Source organism: Megalops cyprinoides, chromosome 2 (genome assembly GCF_013368585.1).
Source record: "Megalops cyprinoides isolate fMegCyp1 chromosome 2, fMegCyp1.pri, whole genome shotgun sequence".
Lineage (NCBI taxonomy): Eukaryota > Metazoa > Chordata > Actinopteri > Elopiformes > Megalopidae > Megalops > Megalops cyprinoides.
In genome coordinates this window covers 44363418-44387112 of record NC_050584.1, presented here as the reverse complement: position 1 = coordinate 44387112, position 23695 = coordinate 44363418, and the positions used below count along the sequence as shown (strand labels likewise).

The window sequence follows — 23695 nt, the reverse complement described above, 5'->3', positions numbered from 1 at the left end:
GTTCATATGAACTTTGATTGAACAAGGACACAAATTTTCAAAAACAGCCTATTACAACAACTCATTATAATAACCGTCACTGCATAGTAATCAGTTCAGCATTGCTGATTTACATGAGTTTATAAATGTCCAAAAGCCTTATGAAGCTCTGCAGGTATAACTGGAACTGAACCTAATATTTATTGAAATAATGGTAATTACTGTATAGTGAAACACAAATTATATAGTGCATTCATAATGTGTGGCAGTTAAGGTCCAAAGGCTATGGTCACATGCAGATCAGTAAGTGAATAAAATTTTTCACAGAGCTTCCAATACTGTTAGATATACTGCATGCATTCCCAAAAAAACTAAATAAAAGAGATGGGTCCTCTTTTTAGCTGAATTTATGTTCTTATTTTACATGCCTCACTGGGCTCTGCATTACCCAATCCACAAACCCCCAAGGGCCTTGCTCACTATTAATCAAACCAACAACCCCACCAATCACCCCCCCCCCCCCCCCCAAAAAAAAAAAATGTTCATTGATCAATCAAGTGTAATAATGACAATATGCCTCACAATAACTCACAATGGGTGAACATCAGGGAGGTAAAGTACTGAGAAGAAATGTGTCAGTTCTCCTTTGCTTCACAATGTAGACACTTGGCATCTGATTTTGACAGGTCAATATCAGTGGCACTGTTCTGCTGGTGCAGAAAATACTATGGAAGATTTCAAGCAAAAGGGCAGAAGGCACTTCTAAAGAACCATGTGCCGGACTTTTACAAACCAAAGCCCCAGCACACTTCATTACACCACCGTCACAGCTATGATGACCCTCCGGCCACAACCACAGCCAAGACTGCCTATGAAATGCATCTTCAGACACCTTTATTATCACCCTAATTAACATCTACAACCCCAGTTTCACGCTTAACAAATAAAAGTTCAGGGTTCAGAAAAAAAGTCACATCTGCTCTTTTTTCTTAAAGTGTTGCAATGATATTTTTTTTTTGCACAAATGCATTGTTTTTCTTTTACTCTTTTGTCATTCTTGCTTTCTGAAAACAAATCAAGCCTTTAACAGCTACATGAATCTCAGCACTGGAAATGACTGAGACCACCTGACCATTGGACTGAACCACAACGTATGGTTCCATGACAATGTAAATGCCATCTAAAGCACCAAGATCAGTTTGAACCCTCTGGCACCCCTAACTCCAGAATTAAAGCACCATATAAACTCCACTTTAAGTCTTAATTGGCTGGATTTTGCATTTCAATCTCTGAAGCTGCTATCTGTGGTAGCTGGACAAGGATTCACTGCATCCTAACTTTCTTTGCACAAGGAAAACCTAATGTGTAAATTACAGAGTGAGACATTCCCTGAAACATCATAAAGTGAAGGTCAGGGATTTTTTTTTTCTTGTAAATATATCTACCTCTTTAACTATAATGTGTGTGCATATACAACATATATACACTAACAGTACAGGTAACAAGAAGTGCTTACATAATATCTCTGAGGGAAAGTATTCATGCAGTCTTAAAAATCTCTGTTCACCACTGTGTTCAAGCTTGTAATAAAGGATCTTTTTGCTACATGAAAAGATGTCCTTCATTTGGCTTGCATTAGCTTGATATCATGCATCTTCCAGCTCATTTCTCAAAAGGAGAAAAAAAAAAATCAATAAAACTCTTGCAGACTAATCCCATACAGCGGTCAGCTACACATAGCTAAGCTGACTCCTGACTGTACACTTCAACTGCCTAGAGCATCTCATTTCATCAAATATACTCTACAGCTCTGTACATCAGCTTGTGTCAAAGAATCAAAAAAATCAAAAAGATGAGAAAAGCATAAATGGGATCTGGACAAAATTTCTGCAAACAGGAAAACTGTCTCCAGGTGACGCTGTTTGCAAAGTCACATTGAGGGTGAAAGTAAAAGAGATTTTTGTACCACCTACTACCAGACCACAGCGTTGTAGGACAGTGGGAAAAAAAAATGGAAAAACAACAAAGCAGCAGTTTCTACTGTATGCCTATAGCTGAAATTAGTAGAATTCAATAGAAACTGAAGATATTCAGATAAAGGGGAAAAAAGTTGCTTGTTCTTTTCTAGTATCTCAGACCACTTAGCGCCAAGCACTTCTTGGTCACAGTCGTACAAGAAGTCCTTTTCCCTCAAGACAGCTTGTCTAAAAAAGGACACTATTCCACTATTCCAACAGTAAGCAAAACAAAATCCACAGCAGCTTTTCAGCAAGATAAGCAAACATGTTTCTAAAGCTGTAGTTCAGTCCTTTTTCAACCTTCAGCGTTCATCTACTCAGACCGGGAAGCCTTTACTGCTCCAAGTAGCAGGTTTAAAAGTGTCTAAACTTTGAACAAACCTGCTCCTTTCTAGGGGTTCCACAAGAAAACTACACCCTGTTGTAGACAGATGGCTAACTACTCCAGTGCTGGGACTCCAGAACAAGGACTATGTTTCTTTTGATATCATGTGTAGTCAGTACTTTGGCAAAGACATCCTTGTTGGTGTGATTCATGGGACCTTTGTCTAGGACTGGAGTGCAGAGTGCTGAATGCCAAAGCCAAACTCTAAACTTCCACTCTCACGTTCTTTCCTGGTTTTCTTTCACTTCTCCGCCTTCAGCCTCTGGAGTGAAGTCATGTGCTTACTCATTGTCTTGTTTCAAATGCAATAGTTCATTGATGCTGTTGTTTTTGTGTTGTTTTTCATGTTGTAATGGGCGTCTTCTCTACAAGCTTATATGGAGATGCTCATCTGGGATGTTGAGTGAGCACAGGGTAGGCCAGGGTTACGTTCAGGGAGTCGTTGTGTTGGACCAGGGAGGTGTGCTTGTAGTGGAGGACCAGCTCTTTCAGGGAGCTGTAGAGGTTGTACGGCTCCGCAAATCCGTATCCTGTGGCCGTCTTGTAGATCACGCAGTGCTTGATGTCTCCTTCCACACTGCAGACACAGGGAAAAAAACAGGAGAATAAAGATTGATCATTTGCCCAAACACCTCTAGATATCAGCTGCTTTAAAGTCTACTCCTGGCATTTGATAGGCACCATTCCAACAACAGAACAATCAGCTAAGCTTGTGAATTCAACAGACTTTGCACTTTCGCTTTGTGTATCTAGCCTCTCCTAAGCCAAATCACAAACAATGGGCACAGAGGTCCACAACATTATCTCAAATGTCTTTAAAGAACGGCAGTTTCCTTGAAGGGAAGGCGCATGACACTCACACCACAGAGCAGGCAAATGAACCCTTCTGCGTTTGGCTGTTGCGGATGAGGAAGGTGCCGTCGCACTTGCTCCTCAGCAGCTCCTCGGCCTGGGCGCGCTGAATGTCACCCACGTACCAGGTGCGCTCATCGTGGTGTGGCGTGTCCTCCTCCTCGTCCATCATAGAATATAAGCTGGGCAGAGCGCGAAGAGGTAAAAAAAAAAAAATCACCTTAATAACATAATTAAAGGATGCATGACCGTCCCACTTAACAACCTCCTCCCAAGGACACACAACACTACACTCCCAGCAGTGTAGCACAGTGGTAAGGAGGAGGGCTCACAACCAAAAGGTCGCTGGTTCGATTCCCCGCTGGGGCACTGCTGTTGTATCTTTGAGCAACGTACCACAGTTGCCTCAGTCAATATATCCAGCTGTATAAATGGAAACATGTCAGAACTGTAAGCTATGTCAGTCGCTCTGGATAAGAGCATGTGCTAAATGACAATAATATAATGTAATGTAATCTTTGATTTGTACACAACCATTATGGGTGAACTCAGCCCCACATTTACTGAATTCCCCACACTTACTCCTCAGAATCATTCTTGATCCCCAGCCACTCATTGATCTTCCTCTGTCTGGTGCCCTTCTGTGTAAGCCACCTGCAAAACCAAAGAATGTCACCATAGACTGATAATGACCATAACTGTCACCATAACCATAACCAATGACTGATAACAACCACAGACAGACTAATGTGTGTCATAGCTGGCACACACTTCATTCTATTCAAAAGGGACCCAGGGAGAGAGAATATACAAGAATATATCTTACACCAGATATTGGTCTCGGATCTTCCTCAGCTGCATGAGGTCAGGTTTAAGGCTGTTCATTTTCTTGTCAATCTCACGATTATCTGAAGCCTGTTTCTTCAGGTCCTGCTCCAGCTTCCTCTTGCTGTCATGAATTTCCGTGACCCGCGACTTCAGCTTCTCTGAATTATTTTTGATTCTGAGGAAATGACAATCGGAAGTCTTTAATTTTTGAAAACCCAACAGCACAGTCTAAATGAGTGCACAGGAGTGGAAGACTGAAGGTCTCAAACACAGCAGTGTCAGCACAAGGGCGCCCGGCTCTTCAGCGTACCTCTGGATCTCCTTGTCGTTGCCCTCCCGGTTAAACTTCTCAATGTACTCTTTGCTGTAGCGCTCCTGCGTCTCGCACTGCTCCTCGAAGATCTTGATGGTCTCGTTAAAGGCCTCAATGGCAGTGCGCTTCATCTGCAGCTCCTGAAGCGTACGTGTGTGGGAGGGAAAGGCAAGGAGGGTTTAACCAGAGACTCGGGGAAAAGAATGTGTGGCAAGGAGATTTCAGAGGAGAGCGCACCTGGGATGTACGTGTGTACTCCTCGTACAAGATGTCGTACTCGCGGCTTTTCTCCTGGTACTGCTCATGGTAAACCTTCAGCTGCTCTCCCACGGCCTCAATGCTGTCCTCCTTCACCACCTGGTCCTGAGGGCCAAAGGAGCCCAACAGTCAGTATCTCACCGTAGCAAACTCAACTGAGCTATGGTGGATACTATCCACCACTCAAACGAGGTACCATTCACCATGCAACGACTCATACTCATATACTCGTTCTGGCAACAGGGAAAAACTTGTGCCATTTTGAAATGAACGCTAAATATTTTCATTGCAACGTATGGTGCACTGATCACTAGTGGCAGTTAGTCAGACTGTTTAATTGAGGACATATAAGTGTAAAGTTACAAAATAACAGATTTAGGGTGGTGCAAACCTTTCTCAATAATTGAATGCAACCACCCACTGAGCTAAAAAAAAAAAAAAAAAGTAGCAAAGGTGTACCTGCTGATATTTGGAAATGGGGTAGAGCAGCCGTGTATCCAGCTTGGCATTGTACTGTGCCAGCGATTCATGGCGGTAGTGGTTGATGAGCTCCACCACAGACACAAACGTCAGGGGCTCTGAGAAGCCATACTTGCCCCCCCGGTGGAAGATTTTGATAAGTTTGTTGTTTCCTCCTTTCCTGTGACAGACAAAAGCACCATACCACGTAAATGAGCATGCTGGACCCTCAGAAGCATGCGCTACAGCACAACAAACAAATCAGAAAGATACAAATAATTAAAGAAATGTATGGCTACGTCTGATGCTCCCTGTAACTAAGTGTGGTTTTGCAAAGGATGGATTCTCTGATCTAGTGACTGATGTATGGTAATATACTTGGCTTGCCTTGTCTACTCAGGTTGCACAAGTTAACTTAGGATAGGGCATGAATAGTGTTATGCTCACACTCACTGGTCTGGGAATGTTGTTAGCCTGGTCTGACACTTTTACTCATTCAAACTTGAATAGATACACTTAGTTTCTATTGTACTGGAAGTCACTCTGGATAAGAGCGTCTGCTAAATGAAGTGACGTAATGCAACATTATAAGGGAAACAAGGTGTTGAAAAAACTGTTTGCTTAATACTGATAGTTTTTTCAGTCAGACTGGGGTCCCTCAGCCACACACTGCAAGACATTGCGTGATTGGAATGGGTTGTAATGGTCACCTACTAAAACAGCTTCCCTGGATAGACACCACAGATTTTACATGCTCATTCCAGTGGCACTCCCCACTCATTAACAATGCTGCCTGCTACACTGTTCACACAGTCGAAAACGCTTACAGGTTGTATGCACTCGACAACTCAACCCTTTCTTCCTTTTAACAGAAACTATTTATTTATAGGCTTTATATTTCTTCCACATAATAGTAGATTATGGCAAAATACATCTGACAGACAGTTAATTCAAAACTGTCTTAAAGATGTGCTGTCTGATGGCCAAATATGTGTAGCAACATAAAAATGACACTTACATTAGCGCTATTGGCATTTAACTTCTGGCTAGTCATCTGGATCAAATATTAATCCCAGCAGTGGTTCTTAAAAGGCCTGCTTGTATGGGCGTAGCTACAGACAGCAGTTTACAGTTGAAGTGCAGTTAAGTGTTTCCAGCTTACATGCTGCCCTCCCAGCTCCACAAGCTTGGGCTCACCCCGCTGCTTCTCAGCACTGCGGTGAAACATTTAAAACAGTGGGGGCAGAGAGCCCAGTTCATCTCTCTCTTACCTCAAGGTCAGGGTGTACTCTCCCTGCACTTTGCTGGAAGCATCTCGGACCAGGAAAGTGCCGTCGGGCGTGTCTCTCATTTTCTCATTCACCTCCTCTCTGGAAGAGAAAGCATGACCAAGGCATCAAATCCTAATGCTTTCTGTGTTGCTTTCATTGGTACAGTGAGGTCGAATGCACTGAGGCATCTGGGGCCTTCCTGCAGCATGTGCAACCTACCTTGATATGTCACCCCAGTACCACTCACAGTCGCTCAGTATAGTGCTGTTGCCATTGGTGACAGAGCTGGTCATAGCTTTGGCTTTTGGGGGCTTGGGTGGAAGTGCTGTAAGTACAGAGCATTGGTTAGATTTATTCAAGTAAAGTATAACTAGAAAACACATCTGTTTAAATATACACAGATCTTCAAGAGTTGCAGGATCATATACGTTTGCCATGTTGAGTGAGACGAACCACGGAGCCAAGCTGCGCGTGTGTTTACCTGGGGGTGTAAGCTCCTGCTCCCAGCTCCTCTCCATCAGCAGTCTCTCTAGCACCAGTGCAGGGAGGTCTTGATCGGCTTCCAACCTATAACAAATCAGAAGTGGAAGTCAAGCCAAGGAGGCAGCCTCAAAATGAGCTTTGGGGTACATCAAGCAATTCACAAATAAAATGACTGCAAAAGTTGGTTCTAATTTTAGTATTTTTCTTTTTCGATCTGTGAAATACAGTCTATTTAGAAAATATATCTACAGGTGTGTTGTACAGAAATCTTAATAGTCAGTTTTTTAAAGACATTCAAAAGAAGCTGTTCAATGTTTCAGATTTTATTTTTGGGTATAATTGTTTTTTTGTGAATATGGAATTATCTAGTGCTTATACGCATCATACTGAACACTTCAGAGACAACAAGTCTTCTCTTTTAGTTTTCTGACACCTTTGCAGGACAGCTGGACAGAACATACCGTTCTCTCAAAGAAACCACAGGCAAGTAACGGCATCCCACTTGCCAGAGCACGCTCCAGCAAACCTGGGGCCCGCTGCCAATTTTAGATGCTGCCTCAAGAGGTAGACAAGTAATCCAACTCTTTGCCCCTAGTGATTATTGTCACTTTAAATTGACTTTCATTTATTTCTCCTCTGTCACCAAACAGTTGCACGTGCAGGGGTATTCTACTTTTGCAGTGGCACTGCGATTCCGTGAGACATGATCTGGAGTGATGGGTCCCCTTTCCCTGGACCATGCCTTTGATGATACTGGATTTCACAGTAAAACTCATTCACCCCCTCTGCTGGCCCCTGGGGCTCTTCTGCTAACAGAGAATATTCCCTTCACCCTGCCCCTGCCCCCTGCTATGTCTGGCCAATTGACAGCTGTTCCCAAGCACACTGTGGCTTGTGCTTACAGATAATTATAAACATAATATTAGGCCTACACAATTAGGGTGTAACAGGCAAGAGCAACAGGGACTTCAGCAGTTGTGAAATGTGCAGTGATTTTTGTGCAAATCAGTAATTCAGCCAAGATCAGCTTGTGTCCGTTACTCAGAAAAATTCTCATAATGATCTAAGCAACCACTCACGGGACAAAACCCTGGCTATTGTTAGCGCAGCTGGGCGTTTTCCGCTTGGGCCTTATAAAAGCAGCTTTCCTTTCCCCTTATAAGCAGGGAAAATCCCAGCCATTGTGAGAGGCACTCACCCGGTGCCTGGGATGTGGAGCAGCAGCGGGCCGAAAATGTGGCTGAGGGAGCGGGCGTCCAGCCCGTTCTTCTCCGAGCTCTGGCACACTCTGTCCAGGTGCCTCAGCAGGTGCTGCAGAGTGAGGAGGTTCTGCAGGGGGATGGTGGGCGACTCCAGCACTTTCATCAGCTCCTTGCCGCTCTCCACTGCTGAAGCTTTTGTGCAGGAGAATGAATACCGCCATTCTTACAGCTGCCGATTCCACGGACAGATTTGCTCAGACACTTGCACAGAGGACTGCTGCTTATGTCTTACTTTCTACTTACATAATAAGTAAAATTTTAACTTATTTTGTATCAGTCTTTTGTTTTTAAGAAAGTATTATGCCAACAGACAGTTGTGATGGTGAAGTGGAACATACCTGTACCTTGCTGTACGGTAGCCTGTAGCTCTTGGTAGACAGAGGAGGGGATGACCGGGGAGGGCAGCTCCTGCAGGTATCTGATGAGGGCCTCTGAAAGAGCGTGTACATCACACTGCCCCATCTCTGCTGCAGACAGATCTGCAAAGGGACACGTCCGCTGGTCAGGTCTTACTTCAGCATTGACGGCCTAAGTTGGAATCTAAGAACTCTGGTGAAGCACGGTTCCTAAACTCCTGTGCTTACCTGCGCTTCAGCTCCTGTTCAGATGCTGTAAAGCCTAGTAGTGCACTTAAGCTCTCTGACAATCCTGCTGTGTTCTCCTCTTCTGCAGTATATAAATGAGCATGTCCCACTATCAAACAGACAGCAACGGGCCGTGTGAAACTGCCCAGGCTCGTCCTGCAACAGGTGCCACTACTCAACCACTGTCAACCGAGTCCTCAAAATAACATCCTTAAAAAAAAAAAAAACAGCCACGACAAGACTTTTAGTGTATTCCCCTTACAGTTAAAATTCTAGAACAATGGTAACACGCTTGATCGTAAACAGCAGCTGTCTTAACAGTGCCTGCTCGTTTTTCGCCTTGACGAGACTGGAGACTGGATGATGAAAGCGGAGTGTGTGAGGGGTGTGTGCCAGGGCATGTCTGGAGCAGTTGATCTGTGTCAGTCAGAGCACACATGCCGCAGCACGCTCAGACCGTCGGAAGGCCCTCTCACACATACACAGCTGGCACGGGGCTCCTATGTCAGTCCCGCACGCACAGCAGCCATACGGCTCTCACGGACAATCCCTGCTCTGTTCATGTGCCACAGGTTGAAAGACACCAAACTGAGAAAATGTTGCACCCACTTGTCCATTGTTTCCTCGGGTTACAGTTATAGAACTCATGCAAAACAGCGCTGACCAATGAGGAGCTGCTTCCACTTGTGACAACAGGGAGGAGTCAATGACAGCGGCATTTTTTCCAATATATCACTGTTACACAGAGATTGCCCGAGACACAAGATGCTGCAAAATCTACACTCTTTGATCTATTAACACTCCCTGGCCAATTTCTCTCTTGAAACAAAGAACATGTTATTTCACAGTGCTGAGTGCGGTTCATCCTGGTTTGGAAATCACAAGAACTGCATTGTTGTCCCTAAGTACGGCACTTCTAGTAGGATCTAATTTTCATGTTTCCCAAGAATAGCTCAATCAGCGGTGGGGTGATCACAAGCTCTCTGGAGCTGATATATAGCAAGAGACTGACTCCAAATGTCCTCCCTTCCCCAGCCACAGCAAATCATACAGTCCATTTTGAACAACTACTTCCTTTGCATCCTTTTGTGAAACCGAGTTTCTGGGTTGCCAGTTGAAAGTTTTAATTAATTTCTTTTTGTTTAAAGAGAAAATGCATTACAATTCAGTCTCTTCCCCATTTGGGACTGAAAAGAACTTCTGCTGTAATTTTCGGGGTGCATGTCAAGCACTTAAAAAGACTGCAAGCTCCCGCACCCCTTCTGTAATGCTTTGACTGAAGCACCACCACACGCTTCATACAATTTCCAATGAAAGCTCTCAGGCCACGTACAAGTTTGTAAGGACAGGTATCTTACCGAGATTCAGGCTCTGTACTGTACCGCCAGCAGCCAAGGAGCCAGACGTCCTGTACAGTGTCTCACAGTCCAGACCTGCAGCAGATACAACCAGTTAGCTCATCCATCCTCAAATAGTCCTCCCTTGCATGCTTGGATTAGCAGGCCGGTAACACGTATAAACATTAAAAATACAGTGCCTGGGGATATAAATACGGGCAGGGTCGCTAACTGAAGACCGGACACTTTGAACACAAACCTGGCCATCTGCGCCACTGGAGGCACGGGAGCTCTTTTAGGAGTGCTAAGTCTAGATGGTTTAGTCCAGACGGCTCGAGAGTTCGACCGTCTGGTATTCAGAAGCAGAGGTGTGAGAGAAGCATGTGAAATACCCCTCTTCACACATACGCACCCCAAACCCTGAGTTAGACCAGAGAGGAAGCACATGCACATTTAAATGAAGAATAAAATCAAGGGTACCGGTACAAAAAATATGTGAATGACAGAAAAATGTATTGTCATGCTAAAAGGACTGAACTGAATCACCAGCAGAGTGCGCTGAGCGGTCAATGCGGTTGCATCTAACAAGTGCATGGCATCAAATGCTACCATTCACAAAAACAGGATGCACACTGGAAAATGTGAAAAATGCAAAATGTGTTGATGTCACAGGAAATGAGGGAAAAAATTGTAACCTATTGTATTAATCACCACCCCTTTAATGATGCTTGCGGACAGGCAGCTTGGAAAAAAAGTAAGCCAGAAATGAAAAAAGTGTAATGTTCACTCTGGTGGAAAATAAATGAGGGGTTTAGACTGGTGTCACTGGAGTCGGTTCAGGCAGAATTAACTTTCTGCTGAGTCACATGGTTCTTTGAAATAGGATGTACAGTAAAGCCACTTAAACACAGGCAAAGAGCATCCAAAAGCAATCATTTCATGCGGGAGTTTCCAGAGCTGGATGTGGGCACCAAGCTGAACTGTACAACTGAACTGGTCAAACCGTTTCCAATCTCTCACTCAGCATGGGAGCATGGTATTTCATAATTACAGCATACAAAATAATCTTCCATTTCCTATACTTTACACAACTTGAGGCTGCACAGGTTATAGCTGCATGACATCATAACACTCATGTTGGCATGGACTTCTGATGTAAAATCACAGAGAAAAGGCCTGCTAGTGGTGTCACAAGGATAACACTATACCGCCAGTTTTATTTTCCAATGTCTCATTTCACTCAAAACAATACATCAGCAGCATGTGCAGTTCTGCATTTACCGAAAAGGAAGTTAAGTACACGTGTGGCATAAAAGGTCACTCAATGGAAAGTAAAACATCAGACTACAGCTTTCATCAACAGTTATCTCCCCAGCTGTCCAATAAGGAAGAATAAATGCACTATGATACCTCCACTACAATACAGTGAGGAGACTGGAGAAAAAAAAAAAAAAAAAACATCTGCTTCCTCTGTCTGTTTTCATCTATTTCCTTTGGCCATTTCCTGTCCACTTACAATGGATTTGAGAGCTGACGTAAAAGGAAACCTTCGACAACAGGTGACTAAGCAATAAAAATAATCTTCTGCATACAAAATTTCCATCTCTGCAGTATTCAGTGCGCCTGTGGCCTGTTTGCTCAATGAACAGAGAATTCCTTTTTGGGTTTTAATATGGTGACTATTTATATAAAAAACAATAAAAACATCTTTTGGATGTAAATAGTTTACTTAAGTCACTAATTTGTGATAAAGGGCTCACAGTACACATAGGTAAACAGTGTGATTGTTTTGTATTCTAAATCAAGCATAAGGCTAAAGCATAAAACACACTAGCCCCTATTATCCTCTTTTGATAAACACTTTTTTTCCTATTTGCATGAGGTATGTACACCATTTTATCCAGGAATTAACTACATCCTTGCATTATGAAAGGATGTATCACTTTTAGCTGTCTGCCCCATGTATGGGCCATACAGAGATGCACTATATTATTCTGTAAGGGCTGTAAGAGGCACATTGGGAACAGCTACCATGTGTTGACCACATGATGAAATGCATAGCCTATAGCAAGAACATATGTAATAGTATTTGCATTCAGTATGCTTACTGCAGACTCAGCTTTAGCTCCCGAGGCTCAATGTGTGCAAAGAAACAAACTAATACACTAAGGATGTGGCTGGGCAGTACAGAATGGGACACTTCCACAGTTAGGCAAACTACACCGTGAACAACCTTTTCTGGCTATTCTGCAAACACGATGGCCGCTGAACGAGAGCTGTTGATTGCAATCATATGCTAAAGTCTTCCGGTGTTAGCTAGCAGTGCTCGCTTGAGAAATTCATATTACCATCACAAGTAGCCCTCCACCCAACCCACATCCTGATTATACACCACACTTACCTTTCTTTTCAATGGCCTCCACCAGCTTCACCAGTGCAAGGGGGACATTTTCTGAGAGTGAAAACTGCTTGCTCCAATCCAGAACTGACACAGCTAAAAGAAGAAGGAAAAATCAAAATAACACTTCTTTATACAGAATCGTTTAAACTGCTAACGTGAGATTATTTCCTTACACAGTGTTGTTAGGTAAAATGTCACTATCACAGCATCAATAGATACTGCCTAATAATTGGCTCTGAAAACACCACTATGAGACATTCTTATTTTTTCCTTTGTAAATGACGTGGCTTCTGTTCTGAGGGTTGCCTCATTGTTCTTAAGTGCTAACAGTAGTATCACCTGATGTATGACAGCACAATTTTATATATGTTGACAGGGGGTGACCCAGAATGCACCACAGTCACTTCAACAGCACTTATTCCACACTTCTAGTTTTTTGTTATAGGTCACATCCAAAACAAAACTTGTATGTGTGTAGCCATCAGTACACTTGCAAAAAAATCAATCAATAATGCCAGTATTAACCAATCAATTGAATAAAATGAAACAAATCTTACTTCCACGGGACAGAGCACACTGAGACAGGGCAAAGTAAAGCGAAACGCTCTTTCAAAATTCTGTCCTCACCAATACAAGCCATTAAATAATAAAACCTCTTTATCGCTGAAAAAGCCTCTCCAGCCCCATCTCCCTCTTCTTTTCTTTCTCCCCTCCTCCCATCTACACTGGGGCCTACTTGCCATGGCCCTTTGCGTGAGGAAGGTTTTGCAAGCGCCTCAGCAAAGCACAATAAAGGATTTTATAAAAAATAAAAAAATAACCCTGAACAGGCAAAATCCTGGTGGCTCTTTGCCAGAGCCTCATTTTCAGGCCCACCACAAAAAGCACAGAGCTTGGCACCCTGCGCCTCCTGGCAGTGCAAGGCTAAACCGCGTCTGATTATTAATTTTGGAGTTCAGACAAAGTACCATGTCAGCACATTCCACCTCTCCACTGCACGTTAAACATGGAAACTTTGCTCTCTCTTCTCTCTCTCGCTCTCACACACCTCCCCTCCCGCCTTCACTCTTCCTCTCCACATAAGCTGGACCATGTCGCTTTGTTCATACCCCTACTATACTGATTTCACACAGACACACACACACACACCCCTCCTTCACATTCAAAACATATTTCATTTCCACACTTTCTGTGGCCTAACACCACCATTTCCTCTACCCCTCCCCCCAGTTACTCATGTAGATAAATAGAGATAAAACAGTGGGTGACAATGAAATCTTTTTTACTGGGCTCTGTTGTGCAAGCATACAGCCTTCTAAGAGAAAGAGAAAGAAAGTAAGGAAATGTTAATGAGGGGAATCTCCATGTAAACCAGTGGTAATCTAAAGGAGTGAAAGATGTATTTGCTCACAGAACATTGCTGCTTTGAGGGCGACAGTATTATAGCAGTATTACAGTACAGTATTATAACAAAAGTTATGCCTTTATAGAAATGTTAAAAATAAATAAGTAAGGACAAATGACCAAACTGAAGCAGAATTTCATTCAAACTCCCAACTTCTAACCAATTCATTCCAAACAAACCGGGGTGACAGTAGGTTTATGTCCGTTCATGATTATCTGGCAGCATGACAACTGCCATGTCAACTGGCTAAATTATAAATCTGAGATTATTCACCTCACCTGTTTATGTAGGAAATGATAAGGTAGCACTCAGCCAAACACCCCGGAGGAGGAAAATATGTCTGTTAGCCAATATATCAACAATAATTGCGATTATACAACACATTTCTCACTGCAGAAATATCGAGAGATGTGAGATGCAAAATGTGAAGTATGGCAGAAATACTATATATATATAAGGGCTGCAACTATTTTGATAATCGAATAATCTATCGATTATTGAAATGAATAATCTACTATTCGGATCATAAATCACTAGTCGAATAATCTATCGATTATTTAAACGAATAATCGACTATTCAGACCATGAATCACACAATTACTCAATGGCTCTTATTTATCTATCAGCTTTTAAATTTAGCTTGAGGTTGTTATAGGCATATGCTAACTAACAATAAAGACAATAAGATGAGAACAAAAATACGTCTTTTAAAGAATGGTTTAGTGATGGGAATAACGGCTCTTTTAAGGGAGCCGGATCTTATGGCTCCGTTCCTTTCCGGGAGCCATTCAAAAGAACGGCTCATCGTTCTTTTTTTTTTTTTTTAGGTTTATCTCCAAAATAGTCATATCATATAATGACATGATGTGGATCAGAATTACTCATATTTGCCAAAACATTACTCATATTGCCAGACCTCATGTCATTGTGTATTTGTGCTTTACAACATAACCATCAGGGAAAAATCTCTCTCTCTCTCTCTCTCAGCAAGGATCAAACCAGCAACCTTTTGGTTACGACTCCTGCTCCTTATCCAGTATGCTACACTGAACGGATTTAGAGCAGACAATAAAATTTGGCACAACGATAAAAACAACGGCTCTCAAATACGACTTGAATCCCTTTGTTTGTACAAAGGACCCGTTCAAAAGACTCAAACTCGAACGTACATCGCTAGAATGGTTACTAGGATTAATTCAGTGAGGGCAGTTGCTTGCTGGGCAGTACAAGTCTACTTCCTTTGAAGAAAGCCATCCATGGAGATCCAACAAATCCATAACTCGTTCGAATTCATTCAAATGCAACCCACATTGTGCACGCACGCATAGACACGAGTTGTAGAAATCTTTCGCGATTTAGAAAGCATCAAATTCTCCAGTGTTCTCCAAACGTGTGCACTCAGCAGCAACACTATCTCCAGCCATAAACGTCGCCATGACACCGATGCAACGTTTAAGCAGAGAATTTCTAAATAGCAGACAGGCTCTGGTTTAACATTGTAAAGTTAGGGCACATTTGGAATGTGAACAGGATTGTTAATAATAGGTTATTATTTGCTATACTGTATGTTCAACGTCATTAATAATTTATTGTTAAAGACAAAATGTATTTCAAAATAGAAAATGTTACAGCTCATAACGTGAAGTAACATGGCTTTAAACATTAACATTAGCTATTCTAGCTAGCTAACTAACTTAACGAGAAGAGTCTTCCATCATTCAGAGAGCCAACGTGCCACCTCTTCAGATGCTCGAGCATAACCAATGTGCTCCAATGCCAGGCAAGGTCAGGTTTGCAAATGTTGCCATTCACAACCTTCTTGGCAGAGTGAGCCCTTTCGCGCGTACGGTCACACCAGTGTGATTAGGCGTTTAGCGCGTATGCTAAAACCAGTGCGATTATAAAACTAGATTCGAAAAATTCTAGTGAATTTTAGCTTTGAGGAAACAGCGATTTAACATTAGAAAATATAGAAAAATGCTAACTGAAACCTATGAGAAGCTTAATAATGCTAATGAAAACATGTAAACTATGTAAACTATGTAACATAACACACGCGCTACAGAGCATAAAAAATAAGTTATGTGCGAAAGGATTAAGGTCTTTGGTCGTGAAGGTGTTGCCATCTGTACTGTTCACTCCAGTAAAGCAACGTAGGTTAGGCTACATGTCTGAGCATTCCGAGTCAGCACAAAAAAAACACACAAGATGACGTCACCAACTAATCGACAATTAAATTCATTGGTAACTAATTTGGTCACCGATTTTAGTTGACTACGTCGATTATCCGTTGGTGTGCACATATATATATGTATATATATACATATATGCATGCATCAGCACTCAGGAGAAAATGGCTCATGAAGAGGAAATGCTGTTGCTGTGAAGCACACGAGTTTACCTGTCTCTGAACTCGTCTCAGAAAGATTCTTAGTCCTCAGTAGTGCATGCGCATGAGCACACACACACGCGCACGCACGCACGCACGCACGCACGCACGCACGCACGCACGCACACACACACACACACACACACACACACACACACACACACACACACACACACACACACACACACACACACACACACACACACACACACACACACACAGAAGAGTGCCCAGTATTTGGGGTTTCGTGCAAAGGAATATGACTTTTTGGAAAAGCAGCTGTAGCCCTGAAGTCATCCTGGGTTTTTGGAGAGGGAACCAACTAATCATTACCCAATTACAGTCGCCTAAGCAATCTGCGTCTTGGCAGACCTGCAACTGAACATGCCCTGGGAAGCAGTGTATGAGAGAATTATAATCATGTGATCAGAGCAACAAGCTTTATTCATGCTGGGCTGTCTGTGAAAGCCCTGCTCACAAGCCTAGGCTCGGGTTGTTCTAATCTTTGAGGTTCATCAGGTGACGAAGGCAGCAGGAGCCATTTCTGTACTGCTGCTTTAATGGAAGATATTTATAGAAAAAAAATCAAACAAAGAAATGCCCTCCATGTTCTAATTTACAATTAAGAAAATGCCATTTAACACCTGACACAGGGTTAGATTTTTCAAAATTAGCCATTGTGTTGGGGCAACGTCTTTTGTATGTCTCATTTTTACAACATATATTACGTAATATCACAAATCAGACGCACTGAGTTTATGTAATGTAAGCATATAATGTGTAAATCAGATGCACTGAGCTTACGTAAGGTAAGCATATAAAATGGCTTTGTTCATTACCACATTCTATCTCCAGCGAGCTAGCTAACTTATCTGGAATATTAAGGCTCATGTACTAGCATGGAGAAAATTTGAGCCACCGGACACAGTTAATCTTTGGCCTTTCATGGGAAAAGGCCTGAACTCCTGGACAGCTGATTGTACTTCTGTGTGTTGGCAAGTGGCATTTCAATTGATCAGGCCAACTAGCATTGCGCTAAAAAATTCAACAATATTTTATAGTTAGGCCAGGGGCTCATGGTAGGGTTTTATTTACTACAAATAAAAATGAACTAGCTGTAGCTGCCTGAGAACAGTGATAATCACAAAAGGAAAGACTGTGTCATGGAGCACCTTGTATGACCAGTTATTAGGAACACATCACTTTCTGAAGCCATAACCAGCAAGTTCTGAAGCCATAACCAGCAAGCATAACCAGGCTCATTTGTGATATCTCACCAGTACACTATATCACAAGCTCAAGTGCAGTAATACCAATACAAACTGCCAACAAGCAATCTCCACAGTGACCCAGGGATGGATGCTACTATGCAACACAAACTATCCAGAGACTATGCAAAGTTTTCCCTGGGTTGTGAGAGTCAGTATTAGGAACAGGTAAGAAGGGGACAAAAATCACATTGCTCACTGTACCATTAAAAAACCTCTCCTCCTGAGTTGAACTTTCATAAAAGACAAATCTGCAATGTATGCTGGCTTTTCTTTATTAATCTGTTTTAGCATGTCAGTAATCTTATTGCCATTTCAAACTGAAGAGAACTGACAGCTAAAGGATGGACAATCACATGCAGAAAGAAAAAAAGGGTATCTGGTCTGCAAAATTCAAACGCTGGGTGCAACAATATGAAACGATTTTATTAAACGGCAGTGCCCCTCACCTGGAAATAATAAATATAAATATGCTGGAAACAATCATTCTAAAGGTGGAAACAACAAGCCTCCCTCTATCTTGAATACAGGTACAGACAGTGCAGACTGTCTACCTGTGAAAAGATGAAGGGTGTCTGGAGACTTTCCAATGTGTACATTAGTGGTGTAACGAACCGTAGTTGATCCGTGATCCATACACGCCCCCCCCCCCCCCCCCCCCCCACGGTTGGGCACGCATGTGCACCGCGGATTAATTGCAAAGTTGCACCATAATAGTGTGAAATACAGTTTTACTGCCGTTGTTACTTTTTAAAGTAATAATTCCCTAAATCTCGATGCAGGTTAGCAGTGAAAACATACAAGCGCCATTTTAAAAACCGGCAACCTACTTAGCAGAAGCGTTGCGAAGACGAAGGCTGCGTCTGATTTTATTTAAACATTGAACATCTTGAATGTTGAACTTAAGACCATGGGCAAAGTTCCTTGCTTTAAGTGTTCTTTAAGTTCTTTAAATAATAAATGGAAAGCAGTTATACTTGCCTCCCTTTTTTTTTTTTTTTTTGCTGATCCGAAAAATGATTTGATCCGTGACTCAAAAACCGTGATGCGATCCGAACTGTGAGTTTTGTGATCCGTTGCACCCCTAGTGTACATATGCAACAGAAAGTTTTGCACAGGTATTAGACCATGCATCGCTGCTGCAGGCAGCAGCATGGCAGGCAAGGGGAACATAAAAAAAAAACCTGGCCTCTGCACTGTGGCGACTGACGCGCTTTTTCCTGACACATGTTCATGTACAGTGTTTACTGGGAGACTGATACCGACCCGCAACACCCCCCCCGCCCCAACCCAAGACTGGATTTCATATCAGGTTCATTGCTCACACTGTATTTTTCTCTTCCAGACACTCTAAATATAACAAGGCCAGTGACCTTTGTGTCCAAATGCTAAGTTAAGTTCCTCTGTCTGTGCGACAACAGGACAGAACCACTGAGTGAGAAACAAGATCTGTCCAGGGGTTCTCTCCATATGAATCATTTCAGACAGCTCAAACAAACAGGTTACTTACTTGCAAGAACGTCTGTATAAATGGATACCTGAGCAGTGTTTCTTCTATATTTATACCTAGACTCGAATCCTGTAACATGCTACATTTTTTTATGCCAATGCAAGTGTACACACTTTTCACATGTCAAATTGTGTGTCATGCCATTCCAGTATAGAATATGCATTTATCCATGCAGAGATGATTACCTGCATATATAGGGTGTCTTGTCTTTTCCTCAAGGCTATAAGTTGTATGCCTGATATTACCAGTCGAGTTGACCAAAAAATGTAACTGTATCAGCCAAGATTATTTTTCATTATTACTTGGCAGAGCAGGGCAGTCTGGACAGACACTTGCTCACACATCATCATAGGCATATCAAAGTAAAAAAGCAAACTTTAAGAGTATCCAAAAGTATGACAATACACAGGCTAAACATCAAGCAAAATTAGGATATTATTAACATTAAAGACCAGCAGCACAGCTAAGATGGAATATTTCAGACCTTTTTCAGTCTGTCAGCCATCAGGCAAAACTAACCTTCTACTGAAGGCTAACCAGCTTGCAGGATAGGTAATCAAAGCTACGTAACTACTAGGTTAATTTAGCAAGCAACACTACCAAGTGGTCAGTTGGTTCATTAACAATGTTAGTTACCCTGCCTTTATAAAAGCACTGAGAGCTAAATAACATTTTCAAGTTTGGTTTGCTGCTTTGAGAAACACTTGTTGACACCCATGTTCTGTGAATAGTATTGATATTGACTGTTAGAAACTAAGCGAATAAAGTAAGGGTGGGAATCACAGAGTAACTCACGATACGATACTATCACAATACTGGTATCAGTATCTGGTATATCAGTATCAGTATCAGTATCTGGTATATCACTGGTATATCAGTCTCTCTACAACAATTATCCAAAATGATCTGGTTCTCTCTGAAATTATGTACAACATATTATGAAATATGCAAGCTATTTGGATGGTTATAACAGGTGCTTATATACTTTGTGATTACAACTGAGACTTTGTTATAGTTTTGGTGTTAATGCACCACATGATTTACAATAATCATTTCTACGGATTTCTACCATGAGCTTTTTTGACACTGCTCCATTGTTCTCTACACTACATCATATTTGTTAAGAACTGCTCATACTTGTCTAGAAAAAACTACAGAGTTTACAATTTCTAAATGTTATTCATTCATGCAGCTGGGTTTTTACTGAGGCAATTCAGGTTAATTAGCTAAACCAAAGGTACAACAGCAATGGCTAAACCAGGGAATCAAACTGGCAGCGTCTGGGTTATGATCTCTGCTCTTCAACACACCACACTGCTACCCTTCCTTGTTCTTCCACTCAGTTATTCATAAATAAGAGCAGAATCATGCATGGCTAGTTAACACAGCTCACAATGCAGGAGGTTAAGTCCTAATTCAGAACTGTAAATTTAAGAGTGCAAGAGCATTGGAAACAGAAACGAAAGGTGCTGGAGTTGGAACAACAAAAAAAAAAGTCAATCAAGTGAAACAAACCCAAGCAGAAAGAGACAGGGACAGCAAAAGAGAGAGGGAGTGTATGAGAGGGAAAAATGAGTTCAGCCTCAACAGCTATAAATTTCTTGGGCAGATGTAGGTACAATTTTCATTTCTCCAGCAAGCTTGTGGTTTGGAAAGCAACCGAGTTGACCTGCCCCCTAAAGGGAATGAATAGAAGGCAAATATTGAAGCAGCATCACATGACCACGGAAAAATGTGCTGCCTCAGCAGAAGCCCCCCCACCTGATCTACAAGTTCTTTCTCCAGACTGGCCTAGGGCTCTGACTGGGCTCCCAGTGAATGACAATTTACTGCTTCCTCCAGGACACTCTGAGTGGGAGGGGAGTGAGAGCATTAAAGCAGGCCAGAAAAGAAAGAACTGGGAGAGACGCAGGGAAAAAAGGAGCAATGAATAAGAAGAGGAGGGACAAGGCAAGATGAGGCGAGAGAGAGAGAGACAGAGAGAGAGAGAGAGAGAGAGAGAGAGAAAATGGAACCAGCAGAGACTGTGGATAGGGTAGAGTGGTAAAGCAAGCCAGAGAGGGAGGGAGGAGGATGGTCAAATAGAGGGCACAGAGGAGAATATGACTGGAACAAAGAGTAAAAACAACAAAAAAAAGGATGAGGGAAACAAAAGTAAGGTAAGGGAGGGAGGGAGGGAGGGAGAGAGAGAGAGAGAGAGAGAGAGAGAAGCTATCGTACTATTATAATACAAAACAACGTTGTTTTGGTCAACCCTGAAAAGGGATGCAACTTACAGGAGTGCATCAGCCCTCTTTCAAAACAGAGCTGTCTTGTTATTGAGATAGAGCATGCATGCTTTTCTCCACTGAGAAAGTAAATCTGTAAAGGCCAGCCGAGCTCCAGAAATGTCTGCATCTAAAAACCCTCGTGGAGGTCTTAGGATTTGAACACCCCCTGGCTCCCCACTGCGCTAATTTGATTTAGTGGAATTTGTACAGCTTTGAAAGGGAAAACTTATGTCTGCCAGAGATATGCAGAAGCAGTGGAAACAGATTTTGGGAGATTTTTAAAATTCCTATACTCAGACTTCTCAACGTCCACATATGCTGTGTTACAGCAGCTTTTATATGTGGAGGAAGAAACATATGCAACAAATAGAAAGAAATCACACTTTAGCACACTAGCAATTACAAATAGATGCAAGGCACACACCTTTCTGAAGGTTCACAAATAACCATTGTACAAGTTTTAACTGTTGAACACTGACAGGTTATTTTTCTGATCATACAGGGATTTTTAAACTCAGGGCAATCTCACCATTAGCACAAGTGAGCAATCAAGACTTCCGTTAAACCATGTTTGAAGATTAACCCACAGGCATGTAGCCACGGCATAAAATAGCCATCGTTCACCCTTTATCAAAAGTACTGCAAGAGGGCTATGGACAGCTGGAATTGAATTCACCGTACCACTGCTTATAAACATACATCATAGCTGACGCCTGCTTAGCTGCTGTGACCCCTTCCCTGACGTAGTGCTGTGCCATTTACTGGCTTTGTGCATCTTTGATTTTGCATGTAAGCACTTAGAACAGTTAAGGTTCGAGAAATAATTATCATCAACCCATATTATATTTCATTGACCTGTACCCTTGATATTTCTGCAGTGAGTCGCATACCTGCCAATATTCCAAACTCTTCCTGAACAGCATTGCCACAAAAAGCAGAAAATGAACACAACCAAGTAAAGTGGTCAGTCATGAAACACATTTCCAATGTGGAAACATCTGAATAAATAATAAAAGTGAAAACTGAAAACTGGTTGAAAATGAACATTTCATTTAATTGTACAATTCACTTTTGCTTGCCCTTACATGCCCTCTTCTAAAGTACTGCTCATTTTTGAGAATAACAATTTTTTCCAATATGTCTGAACCCTGATTGCAACAAACCACTGCCCTACTGGTGTAGGAACCTTACGCCAAAAGTTACAGATCCTAGATCCACTTTTTTTTTTTAAACACTCTCACTGGCATAGTGGGAAGGCAAAAGTACTATAAAGAAACACTGTCAGCCAGTAGTTGTTGCATTGCCTGAAATTGTTGATGGGGCCAGGGGAAAGTTTAGGTGGGCCAGGCCCACCAAGGCTCATGCAGGCTACATTGAAGAACCGGGCATTTGAAATGTACATGCGATATGCAAATGCATCTAAGTTGTTCAGTCTGGAACTGTGAGACAAAATCAGATCAGTAAGCTCTATGAAAGTAAAACAGTATTTCCCAGGGGAAACAATTTCTGGATCACTCCCTCATTCCGATTGACACCTGATATAATTACATTCAGGCCCTCTTCAACCTTTTCTTATTTTCAAGGCAAAAACAGAACATCACACAAAGACCTAGATACGGGTCGTGCTGGACCTCTACCTTGCTGTGCAGGAGGTGGCTCCGGTCTCGGGGCAGCCGGGAGGGGTCTTTGGAACCGAGGCTGATTGGGCGGCAGAGACATCTTCACAGGCCCCACATACTGCACGTAGGTCCCTGGAAAGTCTCCCCTCTGCTTGGTGCGCTCATTGATTCCTACAATCCAGCCCACACGCTCAGGGTGCTCCTCATCCCCCTCCTTGAAGCCCAGTGACAGCAGGGATGCTTTGTTGACAGTCAAGATGTCCCCCGGCAACAGGTCCATGTCCTCATCCCTGTCCTTTTCGTACGCGTACAGGGCACGGTACTGGAAGCCCTCGGCAGCCATTTTCAGATTGTTTTCAAATTATGCAAAAACAACACTAAAGGTCACTAAAAGTAAAGGACAGCAACAATGGTTTCTGGTAACCCCCTCTGAAGCAGAAAAGAAGGTGGCTGATGTCAATGATGATTATTCTCAAAGTTTACAGCCAATTTTACCATATGAAACTAAGAAGCACTGACAACAGGAGTTCAAAATGCTTTAGAGCTGGCCTGTGTTTGCAGAGTAAAGCACTTTCCTCAGCTTGAATCCCCGATTTAACCAAACAATAGAGCAGAGAGACAGTGTTGGCAACATGCTCCTCGAAATGGCCTGACACCTGCAAGGGGGTACTAAAGCAAAAGTGCTCTGCTTCTGCCTCCTCAATCAGCCAGCTTTGTCTGGGGGGGCTAGTGGGAGGTGTCGTGCTGCTTTTAGTCAAGCCTAAAGGTGGCCTTCTTTTCTTCAACGTTCCAAGTCTTCCAGTA

General features: G+C 42.4%; 1 protein-coding gene across 2 annotated transcripts; it reads right to left on the bottom strand.

The window, feature by feature from the left end:
• Positions 1-2323: 2323 nt before the first annotated feature.
• LOC118772508 (phosphatidylinositol 3-kinase regulatory subunit gamma-like) lies at positions 2324-23404 on the bottom strand. Of its 2 annotated transcripts, none has more exons than XM_036520892.1 (15): positions 22910-23404; positions 12431-12523; positions 10051-10125; positions 8447-8587; positions 8045-8240; positions 6845-6930; positions 6583-6688; positions 6364-6462; positions 5093-5273; positions 4613-4738; positions 4373-4515; positions 4061-4237; positions 3817-3888; positions 3243-3416; positions 2324-2959 (listed from the first exon to the last, which is right to left on the bottom strand). In XM_036520892.1, the coding sequence occupies exons 1-15, from the start codon at positions 23232-23234 to the stop codon at positions 2770-2772; spliced, it is 2184 nt and encodes a 727-aa protein (XP_036376785.1). In that variant the 5' UTR covers positions 23235-23404; the 3' UTR covers positions 2324-2769. The 2 variants fall into 2 exon arrangements, with proteins under 2 accessions (XP_036376785.1, XP_036376786.1); XM_036520893.1 differs by having other exon boundaries at positions 8453-8587.
• Positions 23405-23695: the final 291 nt, after the last annotated feature.